Source organism: Atractosteus spatula, chromosome 8, assembly GCF_055471065.1.
Source record: "Atractosteus spatula isolate fAtrSpa1 chromosome 8, fAtrSpa1.hap1, whole genome shotgun sequence".
Classification (NCBI taxonomy): Eukaryota; Metazoa; Chordata; class Actinopteri; order Semionotiformes; family Lepisosteidae; genus Atractosteus; species Atractosteus spatula.
Window position 1 is genome coordinate 9,638,549 of NC_142713.1, and position 22,523 is coordinate 9,661,071.

Consider the following 22,523-nt stretch of genomic DNA (forward strand, 5'->3'; position numbering starts at 1 on the left):
TCACATATTGTCGTAATACCAAAGATCAGTTAAAGGTCAGGAGACACATAATACAAATAACTTTGTGTCCATGAGAAAAATATTTGTGGTCCAAGAGTTAAAGGAGGCATAGCCCATCTTCTTGGCAGCAGTCCTGGAATGTACACAGGGTGAATATGGCAAAATTGTTACTATAGTTCTTTCTCTCATTAGAGCAAAATAATTAAATTATCATGATTATCCCAGAGAATGATAGAAATGCTACTTACACGCATGTTTATTCCTAGTTACTGAGAAATATGTTTTATTTTTGTTTACATATTCTATTTTCATTTCATTTTTTTCATTTGGTCCTCTCCACAAACCCCCCAAAAAAACTTTCTTGTGCAAAGTATAGGAAATCGAGTCTACAAAAAATCAAAGAAAAAAAAAAGCAGGCCGATCATTTTTATGAAGAGCAGTAGTCAGACCTTTATAGAGGCAGGGAGCTGCAGCAGTCTACAAAATGCAAATGAACAAGTAGAGGTTAATTCCACACTGACAAGTACCGAACGGATGAAAAAGCCCAAAGTTTCAACCGCAGACCCTTCTTCAGGTTTGTGATCCAGTCTGGGAATCTGGAACAAACTAGCTAACCAGCCATGTTGTTGAAACACCCTGGCTTCATTTGAGAAAGGCTGGTAGAGATCCTCAGATCAAATAGCTATTCAAATCCAAATGAACTGGATGGGCCAAATGACTTAATTGACACCTTTCTTACATTCTAATTTTTCCTTCCAAGAACCTGTTAAATAATGTTGGCTGCTTTCCTAGCCCAATATGTAACAATGAAAATCCTTGAACAAATTGGGAAATAAAACTTCCCTTTGTCTGCTGGCAGAAGTCCCATACTAGCTCTTTTAGTTGTTCTGATTGAAAGCAGCCCTTTTTCTTCTGACTGTGAAAAGCCCGCAGCAGACAAGTCGAACAGTTACTGCAACACTTGTGTCCTTGTGTTTACCCTTAGAAAAAGAAAAAGCAGAAAAAAAGGAGGGCATGACCCCTTGGGCTCTGGAAGGAAAGGCTCTGTCAGATTGTTTCCTTTATTTTTATTTTTTTTTCATGCCGCCACGCGACTGTCCCGTGCTTTTTTTGGACATATTTGGGCAGGACTTGGCGGAGGAGCGGGTCATGGCTCTTCTGGAAACAGATGGTTTGCTTTTACCAAGAAGGCCTGTGACAGGTCTAATTATCAATGTACTCCATGTTTGCGGTTCATTTCCTTAACTCCATGTCTTCAGACCCTTTGAAATAATAATTTTGCTGACTATTTTTGCTAACTGTGTGGCCTTAGCGATCTACATCCCTTTCCCAGAGGATGACTCCAACGCCACCAACTCCAATCTGGTAAGTGAAGGCTGGGCTTTTCCTTACTTACTGGCTGGGGTGGCTGTTTTACTAACATTTCTTTTCAAAAATATTTTGTTGTTGTTGAACTTGAACTATAGGTATAGAAAAAAAAAACATGGCTTAGAATTTCATGAATGTCCCTTTTATGCTGTGAGAAACAAAATGGTATCCCTACAATGGCGAAGGATGCTCATGAGATTATTTATTCCAAACTTGTTGTTGAGTTTATTTGATCGACATTAATTATTTTAAAGCTTTTTAGGAGAAAGATACACTGATTACTGAATTCTCAGGTTTATTTTGTTGGAAATTGCATTTTGAAATATCTATCAATAGATTTTAGTTAACATAACCTACTGTATCATAATAGCCCAAAATGATTGAAAGGAAAGTTTCAATCATTGAAAGTTGAAAGGAAACATTATTTCAGCATGGCCTAATGAGACATAATAATCCTGAATTAATTTATTCAATATACATTTTATTAGAGCAGTATTGCTCCTGCATTAGGTGTTGGAGACGTTGGCTTCCAATGATATAATGCTGGGTAGCTGAATTGATTCTACTGAAATTCTTGGTTATGAGCATACTCCTTTGCTTTTAATGGCATACAGAACAAGTCAGGTGCATTTTAGACCCAACAACCCTTAGATAAAGAGATTAATGCTAAGGTTTAGTAGTAGAGGTTTTATAGAGTTCAACAAAAAAATCTTCTTAGCACCGACTTTTAGATTGAAGCATTTAAATTCTTGTAGCTGCTGAGAGAACTGCCAAGTGCTTATTGTTGAAGGTAATGGATTGTAGGTTCCTTGTCAAGTAGGCCCGCTATTTTTCTCTGTATTTTGTGACATATTCTCTGTGAAGCCGCCAACCCTTTCTCTTGCAAGCAGACGGGGCTGCTTGTGCCACAGTGTACCACATTGTGTAGGTCGATGACAGACCTTCTGCCAGTTGGAGTGTGTGTCTGAGTATTGCGGATGTTAGCAGCGTGGATGCTAATCTAGTCAGGCAAGATAATGCACCCCTGTCAGAGCTCATGGTTGATGCTGAACTGCTGAGTCCCCCCCTTCCCTCACCCTCTTGATTATTGCCTTCTGTCTGCCACAGAACCAGAGCACCAAGAGCAGAAGAGGAACAGGGAGCTATTTTGCCTATTGAGCCTTTTTCAGAAATCAGCTGGCATGTGCTGACTTAGGGTTCTCTCTTTAACATTTGAGGCAGAGAAGTCGTTGGCAATGCCACCTAAATTAAAGGAAATAAATATGTATAACACATTGAAATTATTGTTTTTCCAGTAGGCCGCATTTCAAAAAATGTGACAAGCTTGTCTGGCGTTGAAAAAGACTTAAAATGATTCCTTTGAATTTGACCCATTTTTTTTTTTTGTTCGCGCTTTTGTGTTTTTTCAAGTGCTGTTCATTCACTCACTCATGAAGCAGGTAGTTACATAGATCAAGGAACTAATCATGTGTAAATAATGTTGGAAACTTGGCAGAGTATTTACCTGTTGAAAACCAATTTTCAACATCTCCATAGCCAAGATGGATCCAATATTAAATACACATAAATGAATAGATATTGCATTTGTATTGCATTGAAGATTAAACGATTACGATTGTCAGTCCTTTGTTTATTATTTCTGTTTCCAGATCTGTTCAAAAAGTATTGGATCCTTTTACAATAAATTTCTTCACAGACTATTATCTTTGGAATTTGAGTGCATTTCCAGAGGAGGAGTTAAAGGATCGTTTGTAGCTGTTACTTTCTGCTTCTGATTTATGATTTACTGTCATGCTTTAAAAATATCAATACCAGGTCTTACCCTCTGTTTTAAACTCACCAATCTATTAGCATCATTATTACATAAACCAATTCTGTAATCCCCAGGCAACGCTGCTAAAGTAAGTGAATCTTCAGAATATCTCATAACATTTTTTTAAAATCAAACCAACATGAAGGCAGTACATCGCATGTCAAGTTTTGGTGTGCTAGCAGTAGTTTGAACACTGCTCAAACCCACATCACTTGTATTTAAGGAATACAAAATTCAAGCTTTCTGTGTACAGTATGTAACCGGGTTCATTTTCAGCTGTTATATTCATGGCAGTCTAATGTTTTCTCCAGCTTGTTAACCTTTCCTTGATTTCTTTATTTACTTAACTTTATTACTGCACTTCTGTTTGAAGGGTTTATTGTGGGACTGTACAGAACACAGTACTTGCTGATGAATTATATATGTATTATGTCTTGCTAGTTTGAGCTAACTTGTTTCACCTGAACTTGTCTGCACATGTGTTCTGGGTTTTACTTTTTGGTGGATGACTTCCTGATGACCTTTAATGGATCTTTAAGACTGTCATCATGTTCAGCTTTGACAATGAAACTACTTACAGTACCGAAGGAGTAGCCTGGCTCAAAATCTTGCAATTGTGCGCCTTTTAAAAAAAAATAACAGATTTTGCCACATGTTTTGCACAGAACACTACGACCCACGCGAATTAGTGTACAACTGACTTGGGGTAGTTCATAGCAGTGAAATACTGGAGCGCTTTTGCTGATGAATGTGTGAATCTTGCTGTTAAACATTCATCACAGGTCCTCCCAGGGCAACCTGCTGACGCATGTAGCATGTTAACAAACCAGTTCAAGAACAGGAAAAGCTGATGTATAAATCTTTATTAGATTGGTTTATTGCAACCATCTGTGGTGTATCTTATTTTTTTTCTGTTTCCATTCTCAGAGCAATGAATTTGAGCACTCTCTATGATCTATATGTACTGTGTGCCTCTTTAAGAGCAGTTTGTACTATAAAATACACCATAAAACAAATCCTTTTTTAATGATTATTCAAACACCTGCGCCAGTCCTAGAAAACCTGAGAGATCTCAAATTATCACCTTGTTGTGATGTTGTGAGGAAAGCATGCAAACAGTATGGCTGTCATGTCCAGCAGGAGGATCGTCACAGTACTCACATTCAAAATTACATTCTACAGTATATCAAGCAGCACAAAATGATTTATAACTATGAAAGATGCTTGATGGTTGTCGTCTGTGTTTGTTCTGTAGTAATTTTGCATGACATTTTTTCTATGGGATGGCACAATGCTGCAGTGGTTAGCACTGCTGCCCTTCAGCTCAGGGGTCCTAGGTTCAATTTCTGAAGTGCTGTCTGTATGGAGTTTGTACGTTCACTCCCTGATTTTGTGCGTTTGATTTGCTCCCACAGTCCAAAGACGTACTGTGAGGTGTATGGGAGTGTGTGTGGCACTGCAAAAGACTGGAGTCCCGCTCAAGGTGTACTATGCCTTGCACGTCTTGTGTGCTGAGATAGGCTCCACGCTCCCGTGTCCCTGTATTGGATGACGCAGTTAGAAAATGAACAGATTAAGATTTTCTATGTGCCACTACAGAACATACACAAGTGTATGTTAAGTGCGTACAGCACTTAACAAGCATCAGAATGATATCTTTTTATGAATGTCTTTGTATGGATATCCTAGAATGCATTTAATGGCATGAAACTGATAACAGTGGGATGGTTAAAGTTATCAAATGGATCTAAACTTTTGACTGGAACATATTTTAATAATTCTGTACTTTTGAATGTCTGGTGAGTTGAGTGTAGGTTATATGTTTAAGAGAGTGATGCGTGATTGATGCAGGAATTTGTGAGTGGCCCTTGCTGTTGGGAACAAGCATTATCTGTTAAAACACAAAAAGATGGTGTTGGTGTAGCTGTAATAATTGGTGAAGCACACGTGTCAAAACCTGGGCACTGTAACTCTTTTACCTACTTTACTACCATTCCTAAAGTGGAAATCAATGCCTGTCTTTACTTAACCTACTGTCACCACCTAAAATTGTTGCTCCCTTAGACCAGGGGTTCTCAATCCCCTTGACCAGGGAACCACACACTTCTGGCTTTTTTGGGCGGAGTAGTGACATTGTGGCTAAGGATCTGCACCTGTGGCTGGGAGGTTGCCGGTTCAAATCCCGTGGCCGGCAGAGAAATCCTACTCCGTTGGGCCCCTGAGCAAGGCCTTTAACCCCAACTGCTCCAGGGGCGCCGTATAAAAGGTTGACCCTGCGCTCTGACCCCAAGCTTTGCTCTTCCCGTCTGTGTGCCTGTGTGTCTCATGGAGAGCAAGCTGGGGTATGCGAAAAGACAAATTCCTAATGCAAGAAATTCTATGTGGCTAATAAAGTGATCTTATCTTATCTTGAACTAGCAAAAAGCTTATTTTTTGTTGTTGTTTTCAGCCTTTTAACCAGTGTATTGTGACTTTTGCTAAAATTAAGATCTCCAACCATAATCTGGATTATGTTCATTCCAGGACACTCTCTTAGCTGCTCTAGCTGTCGCTGTGTGGAGGCAATCCCTCAAGTGATCCATCAGGTTGATAAGGACTAGGCTGGTCTTGTCTTGCTCGCATTGACATTTAGAGGCACTTGTATAGTCTAGTGGATGATCAGACCTTGAATGCACTAACAGCCTCACGTTAGTCTTATTCCTGCCAGCAACATTCTCTCAATGGCATTTCTTTTGCTTTTACCGAGCTGTGACATTGCAATCTGATTAAATCCGGTGAACCATTGTAGCTCTTGTGTATGCCCACATCCCCTTTTCCTGTGAAAACTAGAGCAATCTGAGTGCGGTACTTTGCTTAACAGTACTGCAAATGTGCCCCATCCACTATTTGAACCCACAATCTACTAGATATTAGTCCGGAGCCTTAACCGATACTCATCACTGTTGCAAACTACATATTGTATATTTGTTTTGCCTCTCCTGTTTTTGACATTTCATACCCTTTTGTATATGGAGTTGAGCACAAATGGGACCCCTAAAATTTCCTTAGGCATAACACAATGTCTTATTATCATACTCAAACAGGTTAATTGGCTAGCGTTGCTTAATTACTGATGAAGTGTAAAAATACAACATATGTGGCAGTTCTACAGTTCAGGGTGAATCTACATACATACTGTATCAGATGTTTAATGCAGCTTTAATGATTTCTAGTTACTTTCTTATGTTAATCAATGTAATAGTGTTAATAAGACCTATTACCTAGTAATGTTCTGCATTTTATATTCCTCATAATAACGTAAGAAAGGTTACAAATGAGTGGGGTCTATTTGGTTCATCTAGACTACTTGGAAGTACTTAATTCATCAAAAGATCTCACCAAGCCAGGGTGCTGGCTTCAATAACAAGGTTGTGTTATTATATTATTCCTAAATACTGATAGAAACTTTTTATTACTGCTAAATATTGAAAACATTCTGTATTCTTCAAAACTTGATCATCTTAAATTTGGTTTCTTTGAAATTTTTATTCACATTCACTAAATTTTAAATCAAGGCAGGAGTTGTAAGGAAATCAAATAAAAGTTTATTTCTGCCAGATTTTACCAAGTGTAGAAACTAAACAATGATTATACTTTCGGAACAAGAATAGCATCTTCTTAGTTTACCCTTCGAGACGCAATCTTAATGTTCCAATAACTGCAGGTAATGAACATTGATTCTGGTGGAAAACTAACCATGTATAGTATAAATGCAGGACATATGAGCTTCTCTGACATCATTGATTACAATCGGTGCACAAAGTATTATCTCCCGTCATAAGTCAACAATCCATAGTACTGATATAAAGCTACTACTAATACTAAATAATCACATAAAAAACTGTCTTCATTGGTGGAATTAATTCATTTCTGTACACTTTTTAAAAAAGATTTTAGAAATTGTAAGTGACAGCACAGATCAAAAAAGCACAGACTGTACAACACTGACTTATTCAGACTGAGGTTTAATCTGAGGTGTGGAGTTCCATCATGCATTTTCAGTTATTAAAGTTTTGGGGCCAGGAATTTGCTTGTGGTTTGGCATAAAAGGTGCCTGTGTGTGTGAGTTGGGGGGGGGGGGGGGGCATGTTTATAAAGTGCTAACATTGTAAGAAGTATTGCTCATGTCTCAAGTGTGCTGCGATGTGTCTTGTCTGGCTGCATCTGAATAATTACATTGTGGGTGGTTAATGGACACTGAAAGAGGAGCTCTTCTAATTCTGGGGATGTCTTATCCTCCTGGCTCGAGGGCAGCGTGTTTGAAAAAGAGCAGTGTTTTCTCCAGGAACATTAACGCACACTTTAGAAACGCATGGATTAGTCACTGCATGTGTCTTGTCATTATTGAATAAACAAAAGCTTCCCTAAACATTGCCTCCCTCTTCCCCATCCACTCGATGTTAACTGTGTATTTGTGATACAGTTACAAAAATGTTGCATTAAAATGTGAATAACTACAGTAAATCAACCATAAATGCATTGTCAGTATAAAAATGCTTATCCTGAGAGTCATTATGTTTTGCTGAAATATTTTTCGAGAATTAATGTAGTGATAAGTTCTTTTTTGCATCTTAGATAGGCTGCTGGATTGTTCTGCAAAAAAATAAATGTTTATTTCCTTGGTATACTGGGGGAGAAGAGTTTGTGTTTGTGTCTCATTATTAGTCATTCCCTATCAATAGGAAAGTGTAGAGGATACACTTTTGCACTAGAAACATTCATTTTATTTTGTTTAATATGTAATATCTTGAGCTTTCATGGATGAAGGCAACTATCTGGAAGATGAAATATTGAAGTCTTCAGAAAGCCAGGGGTACCGATAAAATGCTGTTTGTAATATTCACAACAAAGTGTTTCACAGTTTTTCTAGATTTATTTAGAACTACAAGAAACAACAATTTCATATTTCAGAATCTTTTACAGTATGTTTACTGTAGCTCTGTAGTTTTAAGGTTGGCCCTCTAAAGTTGGCTTAATCATTTTAATTCCCCAATCTGGAGAGTCTCCTTCATTGCTCTAGCCTGCTTCTACAGTCAGCATGTGCACAATGAGCAGAGTTTTTACACTCCTACCTATTGTTTCTTATTTAACAAATATAAAGGCAGTTTGATGATACTGCATCAATATGAATAATTCTGATAAGCCTGATGAAGATGTACTGTATATATTTGGACTGCTCCGTAAATTAAGGAGGCAGTTTTGTCAGCATTTAAAGAGGCTTTCATAATCCCTTTCTTCTGAATGTGTTTCTGAGTGTAAGTGCCTTTAAGGGAGGAGCATCTTCGATTTTTAATCCTTGTTGAAGGGTATTGTACCCCTGTCCACAACATACACAACATTGTTCCAAAGTCCCATTTAGGCTTTTTATTCTGTGATCCAGATATAACAGAGGATTAATGTACGTTTTCATCGTTACTGGCATCCTTCAGTTCTTAAGTATTGGGAGGCAGGAATCCAAAATAATGAAAGGGAAGAGGTATCTGGGGATGTAAATGTTTCTGTGCCAAAATCAATGGAGTTTAGAGGAAGGTGCTATACTTTAACACTTCCCTGAGGAAATTCCTCATAGCTTCACTGCAAGAAGGCCTTTTGTGAAACTGCTTTACTTTTAAAAGGTGGTTAACTCAGAAAAAAAACTCATTAATCAGATTTTAAAAAAGAAAAGATAAATAATGTTTGATAGAAGAAGAAATGGGACTTGCAATGTACACAAATCAGGAATGCATAAAATGAAGTTGCAGGTAAGAGTCTGTCGAAATAAATAGTCGTATTTTACCTTCTCTGGATGTTTCTTGTTTTCTTTGATTTGAAGAAGAAGTTTGAAAAGCTTTCAAGGTACGCAAGGGAGTCTCCTTCCAAATGGCCCTTGGAACTCACTTGGCAGAGAACCAGAGTTACTGTGCTTCAGGTGATAGGCAGTCAGAGAACAGAGGGATTGGACACCATTGGTTTCCTCTTCTTTGCCAGAAATGACCTGTGAGATATTTGGAGGGAGACTTATCTGTCTATTTGGAACCCATTTGGCTTCAAAACATGGTTAAAACATACAAGCAAAAGCAAAGACAAACAAGCACACTATGTATATTTTGTTTGGAGTAAGGGAGCTACAAAAGTATGCATGCACAGGAAGTCTCTCAAACTCCAAGCTTGTTATGAATTATATGTGTTAAATTGTCACAAATGCCACAATGCATACAAGATGGGACCATTGCATCCTTGGAAAATGAATTCTATAGCAGCATGTATAGCCATAGGAGGTGCCAGAAGCACATTGCATTGTCAGCATGAAAGTTGGAACCCGTTGTGCATCCAGTGGTGACATACTGTATAGGCTATACTGTATTTCTGTGCCTGCTCAGCTTTGGGAGAGTATGTGTGTGTGCACATCCCTAGGGTTGCCTAATTGATTATACAGTAGCAGCTGCTAACAAGCATTTCAATAACGACCGCCCCAATTTGGCATGTATTTAAGACACAATAGCAACACATCACAGACTGACCAATTAGCTGAGAATGTATTGGCTTTTTGTATTCTAAACTGGTGATGCGGTTCAAGTGCATTTTCTGTGTCTATTTTAAGAGACAGTCATAAAAATAATGCAAGTCTTCAGTGTCATTCCTAATTTTGAGTTTGAATGCACTTAAGAAAAAGAAAACATACCATGTAGATAAACTGCTGTTTTAATATAATTTTTCTTTACCGTTAAAATTGTTCACTACAGAAATCTTAAAGTTTTTACCCTGCAGTGCCCAATACTGCCTTATGTTAAATGTATCACACAAACGTTAACATAAATACCAGAGATCCCGATTTCTCAGTATTAGACTGACTGATTGATTAATTAATTGCTTACACTTATATAGCCCTTTTCTGGACACTCCACTCAAAGCGCTTTACAGGTAATGGGGACTCCCCTCCACCACCACCAATGTGCAGCCCCACCTGGATGATGTGACGGCAGCCATAGTGCGCCAGAACGCTCACCACACACCAGCTGTTAGTGGGGAGGGACAAAAATATAACTTTAACAAATGAGTGGGACAAATATATAACTTAAAACTGTAATATGCACTGACATTTGGAAGTGTTAGGAATGACAAAAGGACATTTTCTTCTTCCTAATGTTAAATAACTTTTATAAACTATGAAAAATGACATTCAAAAATGTGACCAGGGTCAATAAGGATAATTCTAGCCTATAAAATCCAAGGTTTGTTATTATCTACAAATAGATTATTTAAATATATTAATGATCATTTTAGTAAAACATTTTAAATAAGACAAGAAGAAACAATAAATGAAAGGCAATCAAGTTATCAAGTTAAATACAGGCATATTAAGAGAATAGAAATTAAATTACATATTAGTGTGGTTTTGAGGCAGCTGGCTGTGCTATCATATTTTTTTTAAGAAGAGAAAAGAAGATGTTGTGTCATAGCCAGTGCAAGGTCAGTGGACATAGCAACATAATCTCCTGGAAAGAAGGCTTGACTGAATTGGAGCTCAGTGCCACGGAGCCTAAAATAAAACTAATTCTCAGGAAACAAATGACAGACTTGAAATGTGAAATCTGAAAAGGTTCGTCAAGTCGTTGCAAAAAAAAAAAGCAAGTCTGAAATGGAAGAAACCATAGACAGTAATTGTATTAATTAATCCCTCTTCAGGAATTAATGGTCATCTCATAGATTATTTTATTTTTTAAAATTCTGTCTGTTTTCCAAAAATATGTCATGTATGTTTCTATGTATTGTAAGTGGATACATTTATCATTTAAAAAAAGGTTCATTCTTTTTTGTGACTGAAAGACATTAGTCTTTAAAGCTCAGATTAATTGCTTTATTACAAACGATGAACAACATGAAGATCTTTTGTGGTTTGATTCTAAAAGCCAGGGGAAACTAGCGCTCTAAGATCATATACTTTAATTGTCTGTATCATTACCATCCATCTGATGTGATAATGTGAGGTGGCTTAATATTTCTATTTCAAACCACACTTCTGATGTTGCAGGGGTTCAGTGGAGTGTTTGACACAGCGGTAGTGATTGCTTTACAACTCCCGCTAATCGGAAAATGCCTGTCATGTGTTTTGTTTTCAGCTGCTGCGGGGCTTCTATTAATAGGGCCTGAAAAATGCTAAGCATTTCTTAATGTTCCATTAACAAAACAACCCATGGTTGCTGAAGGAGTAGTGAATTGGCTGCTCAGGAAGGGTGAGCCTGAAATCAAAAAGAAGAGTTGGCTGGTTGGTCAGATGTTTCTGATCTGTTTTTCGTAGCAGGGTATTAGCCCTCAGAACGTCAATAAACTTTCTCTTGAAGGTTTCACTCCATCAGCATCCAAGAAGGCTTCAGTCCATCAACTTCTGAAAAGGCTTGGCAGCTAACACGCATAAAGGAAAAAAAAACAACTAGGAACTCACATAAAAGATAAAAATCAGCTGCGAATGAAAAATAAGGCTACTGCTCTTCAAGAGACTGACGTTGTTGCACAGACGAATAGAGATGACAGACCCAATGTCAAGTTGTTAGCTTTAGCTGAGCTTACAGTATGACCCACACATACCCTCCACTAGTATTAGGTTCACCTCCTTTTCACAGGATTTGTGTGTTCCCACCAGAAGAGCTCATTCAGCACCTGCATCTTTTCGATAAATTAGGTAAGTGGCAATTCCCAAGATTCCACAATATGTCTTCGTTCTTAAAAAGAAATCGCTAGCTCACAAGTTATTTCTTCATGTATCCTGAAGGAATGTTTTGTCTGAAACAGTGTGGATACCTTTGGTTGAAGATTGGATTCCCTTTTAAAATGTTTTTATGACAGGCATTTCCTTTATCTTCACTGTGTGTGACAGTGCACAGTTACAGTTTCATATTGCAACTGAACAGTCAACCTGACACAGCTAGGTGTTGGTGACAGTTTTAACAGGTCCCAGTTCCTGAGGTGTTGGTGAGGCCTATAAAAAGAGACCTACAAAACCTAATAGGTTTTGACCCTCCAAAAGTTGTGCTTTTCTACCTAAGAGTAAGGGCATGCATGTATTATAAGCATGTTTAGTTAGAACCAGAAGCTGGGGGTCGTGACAGTTATGTATACTTCATGTATTATATGTATTCAATACATAACTTGGCACTTCAATTACAACATGTAAAGAATGGACAGTGCTGGTCCTTGACACCTGCATTTTGAAGATGACATCATTGGAAGTGCTCTCTGTATTAACTAATTTAACCTATTGCCAGTGACATACTATATATAAATATGTTCCTAGACAATAATTGAAGGATGGATCTGTGAACCTTACTGGTCAGAAATAGATAGAACAGGTTACATAAAATACTTAATTTGCATCTGAGGTGAGGTGTTTATAAATAAGCAGGTGTACTGTACGTTGATTGATTTTACTGTTTTATTGTGTTGTCATCTGTAAACACGGTTGCCTAATTAAGTGACCCCATCTTTGCTATGCTGAGGAATAGCTGAAGATTTGACAGCTTAGAGAAAGTTTTATTTTAAATCTGAATCAGAATGCCAGAAGATTAACAATTACAGTATATAGTATATTGGTTTGTGCATTGCTACAGACAGAGAGAGAGGAAATATGATCTGCCACTTTTTAATATTATTTTGATGGTTTGTGCTCTTATACCAACGAATTGTCAACATCATCTGTAAACTCCAGACTGTTCATGTTCTGCCTACTTTGATTCCCTGCTAGACACTGAACTGGATGTGCATTGAGGAGTTTTGTGTCCTTGGCTTGGTCATGAAGTTAATACGTGCTCTATTCAACAGAGCTGTCTTGTTTCCCCCAGGCTAGGCTTTGGGGCAGTCTTCTGTGACAAAGAGCTTCTCAAAGGTGGATTTATGCCCACCTCTCCGTCTTCATCACCCTGAGAGTGCCATAAATACGGAAGCAGCCTGGCTGGCGCAACATTCATTACAAAAATCATTTTTTCTTGTTTTTTTTTTTATTACAGCCAGCCCTGTGCTGGTGATTAAAGATTGATGCTGCCAGACGGGTCTTTTCACTATGACTCATGCCTGTGAAGTAACGGCCATCAACCCTGTGATGTGCCATCCTGTCAATCATGCGGCGCATGGGAAAGAGCTGGGAGGCAAACAGGCCGCCTAGACTGCCAAGAGAAGTGGGAAGGGTCAAGATGATTAGCTCATCATATGCAGACTGAAAACCATTGGCATAGCACTCATTTTAGGCCAGCCTGACCTGGAGGGGATTCTAATAGCTTTGAGGATCTAAAACAAGGCGGCTTCAGAGTATAATTCATAGGGAAGGATGGATGATTAGTAGCAGACAGCTCCATAGAAGCTCAGGGTGATTTCTCCAACTTTACAATACGCACCAGGTTGCTGTTCCTGCTTGCACGATTTTTTCTCCAAAGAAGCTTCCTGTAATTTTTGTGTGCAATATTGTAATAACCTAATAATCCAACGGTCATAATGAGTCAGATTTTTTTCTTCACTGCCATTCATACCCATTATTCCATCACTTAACCCTATCAATTTGAGAAAAGGGTTTGAACAAGATATTCTTCCCAGAGGTTGCTGTTAAACCAGTGCAAGGGTAGTCTTTCTTAGTCTTAGTATGACAGGAAGTGAATTTCTGACTGAGGCTGTTTTTGCTCCCAAAGCAATTTCTGTGGTCTGGCAGGGGAGTCTCAAGGTTCAGTACCATATTAAGTGTTTATAGTCCTGCCGATGCATTTGACAGTGAACTATACAGTTTGGAGTATTTTGTTCTATGGCAGAACACTTGACCATTAACAGCTGTATAAAGGCCAGCACTGATTGCTCTTAATGCCTGTCCAACTAATTGGCATGACTTTATGGAGGTACAACATTAGGTAAAGTATCAGAAAACCTTTGAAGGTTGAAAATCTTTAGTTTAAAGGTAACAAGCCAATACAGTACATGACCTGCATGTTTCTCATAAATGTGTTTTAATCACCATACTTACCCAATTGGAGGTTTACCTAAAAAGGGTACATTTCTCAAATTTGAGGATTTGCTTGTTACATGCATAATGTTGTATCGCATTATGATTATGCATTATGAATTTTTAGCAATATGGATAACATTGATATACTTTTATTTTAAACCAGATTTGTGTATTGCTAATATATAATCAATTCAAAGTTTATTATTTTTTTATTTTAATATTCTCGTTCATGCAAAACATAGTGTATTTGGCAGGATGGATCATATGTTAGAGCAATTCCCTTTGGGACCGTAGTACAGTGAGGAAATCAAAACAGTTTTATTTTTAGAAACCTGTGAGAAAGTGGTTCAAGTCGTTCAAGTGCTGTACCATTAGCTTCAGCAACTATGACCATAAGTAGATACAAAAGTAAAAAAATCATGTTAGATATGTGTTCTATATATCACAGTCCTTCACCAAAAAGTTGTATAGAAATACTTTGGTTTGTTTTTCTGCTCAGTACTATAGAATAGCTAAAGGTCTGCATGGTATCGACAACAACATAATTCTTTGTGAATGAAAAACTGCTAGTTTAGTTTTTATTTTCATGTTAATAAGGAATATGCAGTATGTGGAAATACTGTGTATTCCATCCATCAAACCATCCATTTTCTAACTGCTTTGTCCAATACTGGGTCACAGAGCTGTACTGCACAAGCTGTATTGCTGGTCAGAAGGCCTAAAACAAATTGACAACTTTTTGTGAAAATACATAAGCTACAGTATTACTATAGTATTCTCATTCCAGAAAATATTGTATTTCTTTTTTCCATCAGTATATTTCAGTTGATTTTCTTTGTTATTTTGGTGAAATGTACTGTAACATATCTTGCCCATAGTAGTCATTAATTTCAGCATTCCAGTTTTAGATAAAATATTAAAGTTTAAAAATATATACAGTATGCATCATTTTGTAATTTCACAATACAGGACAACATACTGTAGGAAGGATCTCATTCATTTTGCAGGCCACTGTATATACTATATTCTGAAATGACTGTGGTACTGTACAAAGAATTATTAACCAGTTCAGCCACAAATATTTTTTTTGGTTGAAGGCATCATAGGTGGCACAGAACTTCCTTTCCCACTTTTTGTGAAAGTACATAAGCTATAACTATAGCATTCTCGTTCCGGAAAATGTTGTGTTTCTTTTTTCCATCAATATACTGTATATAAAAGTTTAGAATTAAAGGAAGAGAGAAAGAGTGATCTAATTACATTTCAATTCACATTATCCTATTTATTCTTTTTCTGCTTCTTGGCTTCAGTGAGGAAATGAAATTGCAAGCTACTGAGGTGCGTGGGTGACTGAGTGTGTGGGAGTATGGTGGGTTTTTGGGTTTGACCTATCTGTGACATGCTATAATTTTAGATTCAGAGAACATTGCTGTTTTATCCTTCCTGCTAAAACATATTAGAGGAAAGAAACTTAACAAGCAAAAAAGAAAAATGAAGTCACACTTTTTACAAGTTCAGATCACTAGTGGAATTTAATTTAAGATTCAGGAGAATTCGATTTGGTTGACTTGATTTTTATTTTGATGTGACTGAATGGAAGTGTTGTCATGTTCTTTGGAGCTACAGATGCTGGGGTATCAAAGCCAGATTGCAAGTGCATTTTCCATTTCTTAGGAAATTCATTCCCCATAAAATAAGCTTAGCCTTGGTACCTCTTTGCATTTACAAGGAAAGCTTCTCGGTTTTGTGGGAATGCCTACTTTTTCATTAAGCAAGTGAGGGAGGGGCTATTTAAATTAGTTGCATGACTTGGATTCTCTTACAGTTTACTGTGAAAGTCTGCAAAGCAGCATTTATAAATAAAGAGAGGTGTTATAAGAGATAATGCATTTGTCATTGGGTATAAGATACTGTAAGCTATGATCTGCCATTAAATTGTGCCTCATGGATTGTGTGTGTCTTCACCCACATTGGGTTTCAAACATAGCTGGTAGAAGGATTTTACAGTATAATAAGTACTTAAAAGTACAGGTACTTCTAGTGAATCCAATTTTCTTCTCCAAATGTTCAAACCCTGCATTTTTATTTGAAAAGCTTACAAATACAAAGCTTTTAGGTTTCATGTTTAATTTACAATAAGTTGTGTACAATGTATGGACCCTGCTTCGAGAAAGCAAGAATGATAATTTTGGGTCACTGCAGCGACATTTAGAAATAAACCTCTTACAATCTTACCCAATGAGACCTATGTTCCCAAGGCACAAAAAATGTTTGTACATTGATAGACAGTAATGTAAGAAAAGTGCTGTGTATATTATAGTGAACTGAAGAGGCATTTTCTTCCAATGGATTAGTTGATAAGTGAAGATATTTATACAGTATGAGGCCAAAATTGGTTGCTTGCTGCATTAGAATGACCCAAATATTGTTTTTTTTGGTTAGATAAAGGGCTTTATATAAAATAAATTTAAATAATCAAATACTAATTTCAGACTGTTCAAAGTTGACGTTATTCATTAATTAAGTTTGATTCATTAATTTAATTTAATGATATTTGACCTCCAGATTGTGTACTTTTTCGTTTGCTATGGCCTGTCTTTCAGTATGGTATTTATGCAATTCGGGCAAATTTAACATACATGTATGTCCAAAAACACAGCATGACTTTTTTCCAATTTTATAAATTGCACTTATATTTAAATGACATACTTATTCCACACTCCAACCATATACAGTAATATCATGTCAGAGCATATCCTGTTTTCTGTATTGTCTGAAAGACTGTGTTATATGACTCCTAATAGCCAGTCACAGGGTTACTCCCAGAAATGGTAATATCAGTTTATACAACTGTGATTACTAGTGCAATCAAAACAAAGTACCTTGCTCAGAGGTCCAACAGCAAGTGCTGTGGAGACTTGATTGCACAGCCCTCCAGTTAGAAGTACGGAGACTGAAGCACAACGTTGGTGTAACCCCTCTATAGAAATTGAGAAATTATTCAGTTTGCATGCAATACAAGTGTTATCCAACCTAACAATCAAGTTAACAATATTTCAGGTCCTTTTTCCTGAAACTGTAAAGATATTTTCAAAAATATCTAACGGTTCAGTGTATTTCCATGTGTTTTTGTGTACTTTTTCACAACATTATGAAGTTCAGTCTTGGATAATTTGTTCGAAGAACACTTCAGACCTCCTTATACTATCATCCACCTCACTTGACTAACCTTCAGCTGTGGTTCTAAGAACGTTGCTGGTTCCTGATGCAAATATTATGTATAGTCTACGGGGCTGCTAACACATTTGTGTGGTTTTCTACGAAAAGTAACCATTAAACGTTTTTAAAAATCCAATTATAAGTGACTTAATGTCAACAGTTACAGAATAATAACAACTGCTAGGGTGAACGTTGCAGATGCATGAATGGAGTACAAATAGAAGATGTTTAAGACAAACAGGCAGTCTGCCAGTCCATCCACTTAGACATTTCCATGCAGTATTCATGGCTTCTAGAATTTATTGTGCATTTCTTCTACATCAAAATATTTAACCTTTTAGATAAAATAAAAGTAGTGTGACCTTAAAGTGGTAATTATTCTATTATTAACCTTCCAGAGAAAAGGTTAAGATTGTATGCATTATGGACACATGGAAAGTGGTCAGTTTCTTTGGGTTTGAAGCTGATTAATCAGATTACAAATATATGAACTCACTAAAATACGAGAAGCAAAAAGCTGCTATAATTGCCATGATCCCAATTAACAAGTTAGATGAGAGAAAGTGGTTTTAAGGTCAATACACAAAACTTTCCAATGTGATATACAGTTCTCTTTTTTGTAAAAATTACAAAATATCCCAGATGCACTGTAAAGTAAGTAGCCATCTGAATATACGTTTTGTTACACTGAATGGAATCAATGTTCTGTGCAAAAAAGGAACTGCATGTGAAATATCACAAATATAAGCAGACCATCTTGTTTAGTTTTAATATCTTTTTGGTCCGAGGATCTCACCTGTCCACTTCTTGAAATATTCCAGAGTCATCAGGTAATCAAAGAAAGACCTTTCATTTTCAGTTCTCAAGATGTAACTTATGAATTTCCACTTGGCATTGATGATGTACATCAATCATGTGCATCAGTATAACAATGATAATAATGCTTGCATTTACTACACATAGCACGTGTGCTGTATAACAGGTGACATCCTTCACGGAACAAGTAATAGGTTTATTCCATGCTGAAAAAAAGGGAGAAAGAAAACACAACGTTTCGGCCGTGAAACCTTCTTCAGGTGTGAGCCTACGCATGCTGATGCAGCTACCCACCTGAGCTACTTTGTCCTTCACTGACGTGCTGCAGGCTTCTGGGTGATGTGTGATAGTCATTATGTGCCTGCAGGCCTGCCACCAGTATTTCAGGTAGAAAAGTGAAAGAAAGTCTCCCTTTCAATGTAAAGGAAACATGAGGAAAGCCTGGTTGTTCAAGTCCAAAAGAGGATTTTAGCCAGGGCACTGTGGTGATACCTCTACTCTTTTGAAAAATGAAAAGTGGTCAGTTTACATAGGAAAATTCTGTGCTATTTTTATTTTTTATGCCAGAAAAAGTGTTTTAAAAAAAATGCAAACACATTTCTTGGGTATTGTTTGAAAACTAATTTGCACTTGTAGCTTCCATGCATGAGTAAAAAGACACAATGATTATCACAGTGCTGCATAATGAATAAAATGCTTAGCACATGCACTACAGTACATGCATGTACATTAAAGTACTGTAGTACATGGACAGAAACAATTTATTGATGTTTTGTTAATTCAAATAAGTTTAGAAGAGTATTTAAATATTAATAAAGAATCCATTGTGCTAATATGATGAGGTTTCTCGAAATATTAATATTGCAGAACAACCACAATATATTTCCAAATCCATTGTTTGTAAACATACAACAATGAGAAAGACCTCAATGAGCCAGACTACCCTATTTCTTGGTAAAAAGTGATGTCGGACCTGATAGATTCATTCATTATGTAATGTAGGTCCCTACCAGTCCTTTTGAGGGCCACTTAACACCATGGCATAATGTCAGAGTGGAGAGGACAAATTAAGGCAATTAGAGAAAGTATTTCTACATCTGAATTAAAGATACAAAAGCCAATGGAACTTCAACAAGCAACGTGCCACTGGGTTTCAGGATTCAGGCCGAAATTGTGAATCATTGAACTAACACAGACCCAGTGTATTTTGGGATATACTGTACAGTTACAACTGTAGCATTGGAACTTAAAAAGAGGTGTAAGGTAAAGGCCAATAATTCCACATCAACAGAATATACAGTATTTCCATATCATTTTAGACTAAAAGAAGAGACAATAATTCTCTGATATGAGGTTATCTTCGCTAGTATGGCTACATGGTAAGATGAAATAATATTTCATAGAAATAAAATCAATTTACTCAGAAGTGCTACAGAATCACAAGTGAAATACCCTGTTTCAATCGATGGACTCACTTTCCTAAAACTTTTGTAGGCTTGGGTTACAACACTAATGACATACTCTTTACAGTACCAGTGAAAGCACCCTTTACTCTACCTATGGCTTTTGACATACTGTATTGTTATAGTAAAGCACAAAACACTTCATTTTATTTTAACTCTTACCCAAAGATTTAAGTATGAAAGCAAGAAGTCACCATATCAAATTTATAAAGTACTCATTTCAATACTGTTTTCATATAGGATAAGATTACAATAGCTACTGTATTTATGACGCATGAGATCTACCTGTTTATATATCTGACACTCATACAGTACAGTGTGTTCATACTGTATGAACATAGCGGTTTCTCTGCCTTATTTATCTTCCTTGGCCTGACAGGCCTTACAATCAGCAGCCACGCTGAAGCTCAGAGGTTGCATCTTTTCACATAAACATACCGAAATGTACTAAGAAAGAGGCCACTGCTCCTGGGAAAAAAAGAATTGACTTGTTTCCTGGGAAAGTTAACCTTTGAAATTCTGGGGTGGGTGGATTGTATTTTTGGATACTGTCAGAAGCACATGACCTCTCAGACACAAACATCTGAGGGTAAGCTTCTGTCTTTAAGCTTTGCTGTAAAAGAGAAAGCTTCTGGCTTGAGCACATTTTCCCCCAGATGATGTAATATTCTGTGGGTGGGGGGGAGAGCTACAGTATGCTTAATACACAGTGTTTGTAGCAAAAGGGGAACACTGGATAACCTTAACTGTAGCACATTTCATTTGCAGTTGTAGGACCAAGGAAATCCAAATAACAGGATTAGTGATACTATTAACAAAAGCACATAAATCTATGGAAATGTTTGCATCCAGAAAACCAATTTTTATTACTTTAGTGTGCATTCTCCTTTTCAATAGCCAGTTGTAGTTTGTGATTGTTTTCCAATTGTATGCAGCAAAGAAGGAGCAATTTGCCTTGGTGTTTAACTTAATAATAATAATAATAATAATAAATAATAAACTTTATTTTATATAGCGCCTTTAAAGGTGGCTTCTCAAAGCGCTTTACAGAATGACAACGACAATAAATAAAATGAATACACAAGATAAAACACAATTACAATACACAGAGGAGACCGTGGATGGTGGTACTAAGAAAAGCAGAGGGGTGAAGAATGGAACCAGTTTTAAGTAAAGGCTTTTCTAAAGAAAAGGGTTTTGAGTCTGGATTTGAAGGAGTTTAGAGAAGGTGACTCTCCGATACCCTTGGGGAGAGAGTTCCAGAGCTTGGGGGCATAACAGGAGAAGGCCCTGTCACCCATACAATGTAGACGGGCTTGGGGGACAGTAAGGAAAGCAGAATTAGAAGAGCGTAGGTTGTGAGGTGGGGAGTAGGGTGATAATACTTCTGACAGGTACTGAGGTGCCAAGCCATGCAGAGCCTTATAGGTGAGCATGAGGATTTTAAAGTCTACACGGAATTTGACCGGAAGCCAGTGCAGGGACTCCAGGATAGGAGTAATGTGATCATTTGCACTAGACCTGGCCAGGATTCTGGCTGCTGAATTTTGGACATACTGCAGTTTGTTCAAAGTAGATTTAGATACCCCAGCGAGCAGAGCATTACAGTAGTCAATTCAAGAGAACACAAATATGTTGATCAGCTTTTCAGTTAGTGATAGCATAGGGCATAATCTAGCGATATATTTCTGAGGTGAAAAAAGTCTCGTTTGTGTATAGTTGGCCTACCTGTTTTATGACTAAGCCCAGTGAGCCCCTATTTCTAATTAAAGGCCAAAGCCCAATGTGTTAACAAAACAAAAATAGATTGAATTTTAATGGCAGAAAGATTTTATTAATCTTCTCAGCTCTGTTTACTGGTGGGTGTCTCCACACTTGAAAACAAAAGTGTTTGAAGAAAGGAAGCCAAGGGTATTTTAAAGCCAGCTAAATGAGAAAGATTTGTTTTCTTGTACAATATGTCCATGATATTTTTCCTTAATACAGTACTCGCTGCCTCTGTTTTTACATTTGCTGCTCATTGCTGTTTTGTGTGTAAAAAACTACAAACCTAAGTCGTTATGACAGCTGTTTAATGGCACAGTTTCAAGATATTAAACTGGCTTGGTAAATACCCAACCTGTTGCTTATCACACTCAGTTTCTATACAGATCTATACATTAACCATTCATATTTAAGTAAAAAACATCTTAAACCCATGGAAACTGATACATAAAAGCTACAAATTTGATTTGAAGGTCATCATTCTGTTTTTAGGATTAACAAAATTGTTCAGATTTGACTCTGTTGTAAAGGACAGTGTCATGACTTTGCAGTGCCTTTAAGTAGAGCTGCCTCAGTCCTCCATTTTGATACTGTCTCTACTGAAAGCTGCTGTGTGGCTTTCAGTCTGGAAATTTTTGGATTTATTGCAATTTCTGGGTGAAGCAATGTGGATCATCATCCCATGCTGGTATGATCTTCTTGACAATTAATAAAAATGATCTGTCATTGGCTCATTTAATACTTGTGATAGAAAAAGAACATTATTGACTATTCAGTTTAGAATCCACAAGTTCAGTGCTAGCATCAACAGATAATATAATATATCAATATAAATCTCTAAATTTTTGTATTTTCTATAAAGAAAATAAGGACAAAAGGAAAATTTCTGTACCTTTGCATTTTGAACTTTCAAAGTGTTGTCATCTTAAGATATGTTTAGCAATTTGCAGTATCTAGTGGCTTGTTTGCATACAAGTCTACCAATACAATTTGCTTCTTAACACATCCCTATTACACAATTTCTAAAAAAAAACTGTTCATGGAGAACCTGTAGTACCATGAAGTCATACTTTTGCAAAGT

At 37.0% G+C, this 22,523-nt stretch overlaps 1 protein-coding gene across 1 annotated transcript in view; it reads left to right on the plus strand.

Moving 5' to 3' along the window:
• cacna1c (calcium voltage-gated channel subunit alpha1 C) overlaps positions 1 to 22,523 on the plus strand; it is a 414,391-nt gene that overhangs the window by 69,788 nt on the left and 322,080 nt on the right. The window contains exon 3 of the mRNA XM_088922581.1: positions 1,260 to 1,365. Coding sequence (XP_088778707.1) covers positions 1,260 to 1,365 — 106 coding nt within the window. The remainder of the gene's footprint in view (positions 1 to 1,259; positions 1,366 to 22,523) is intronic.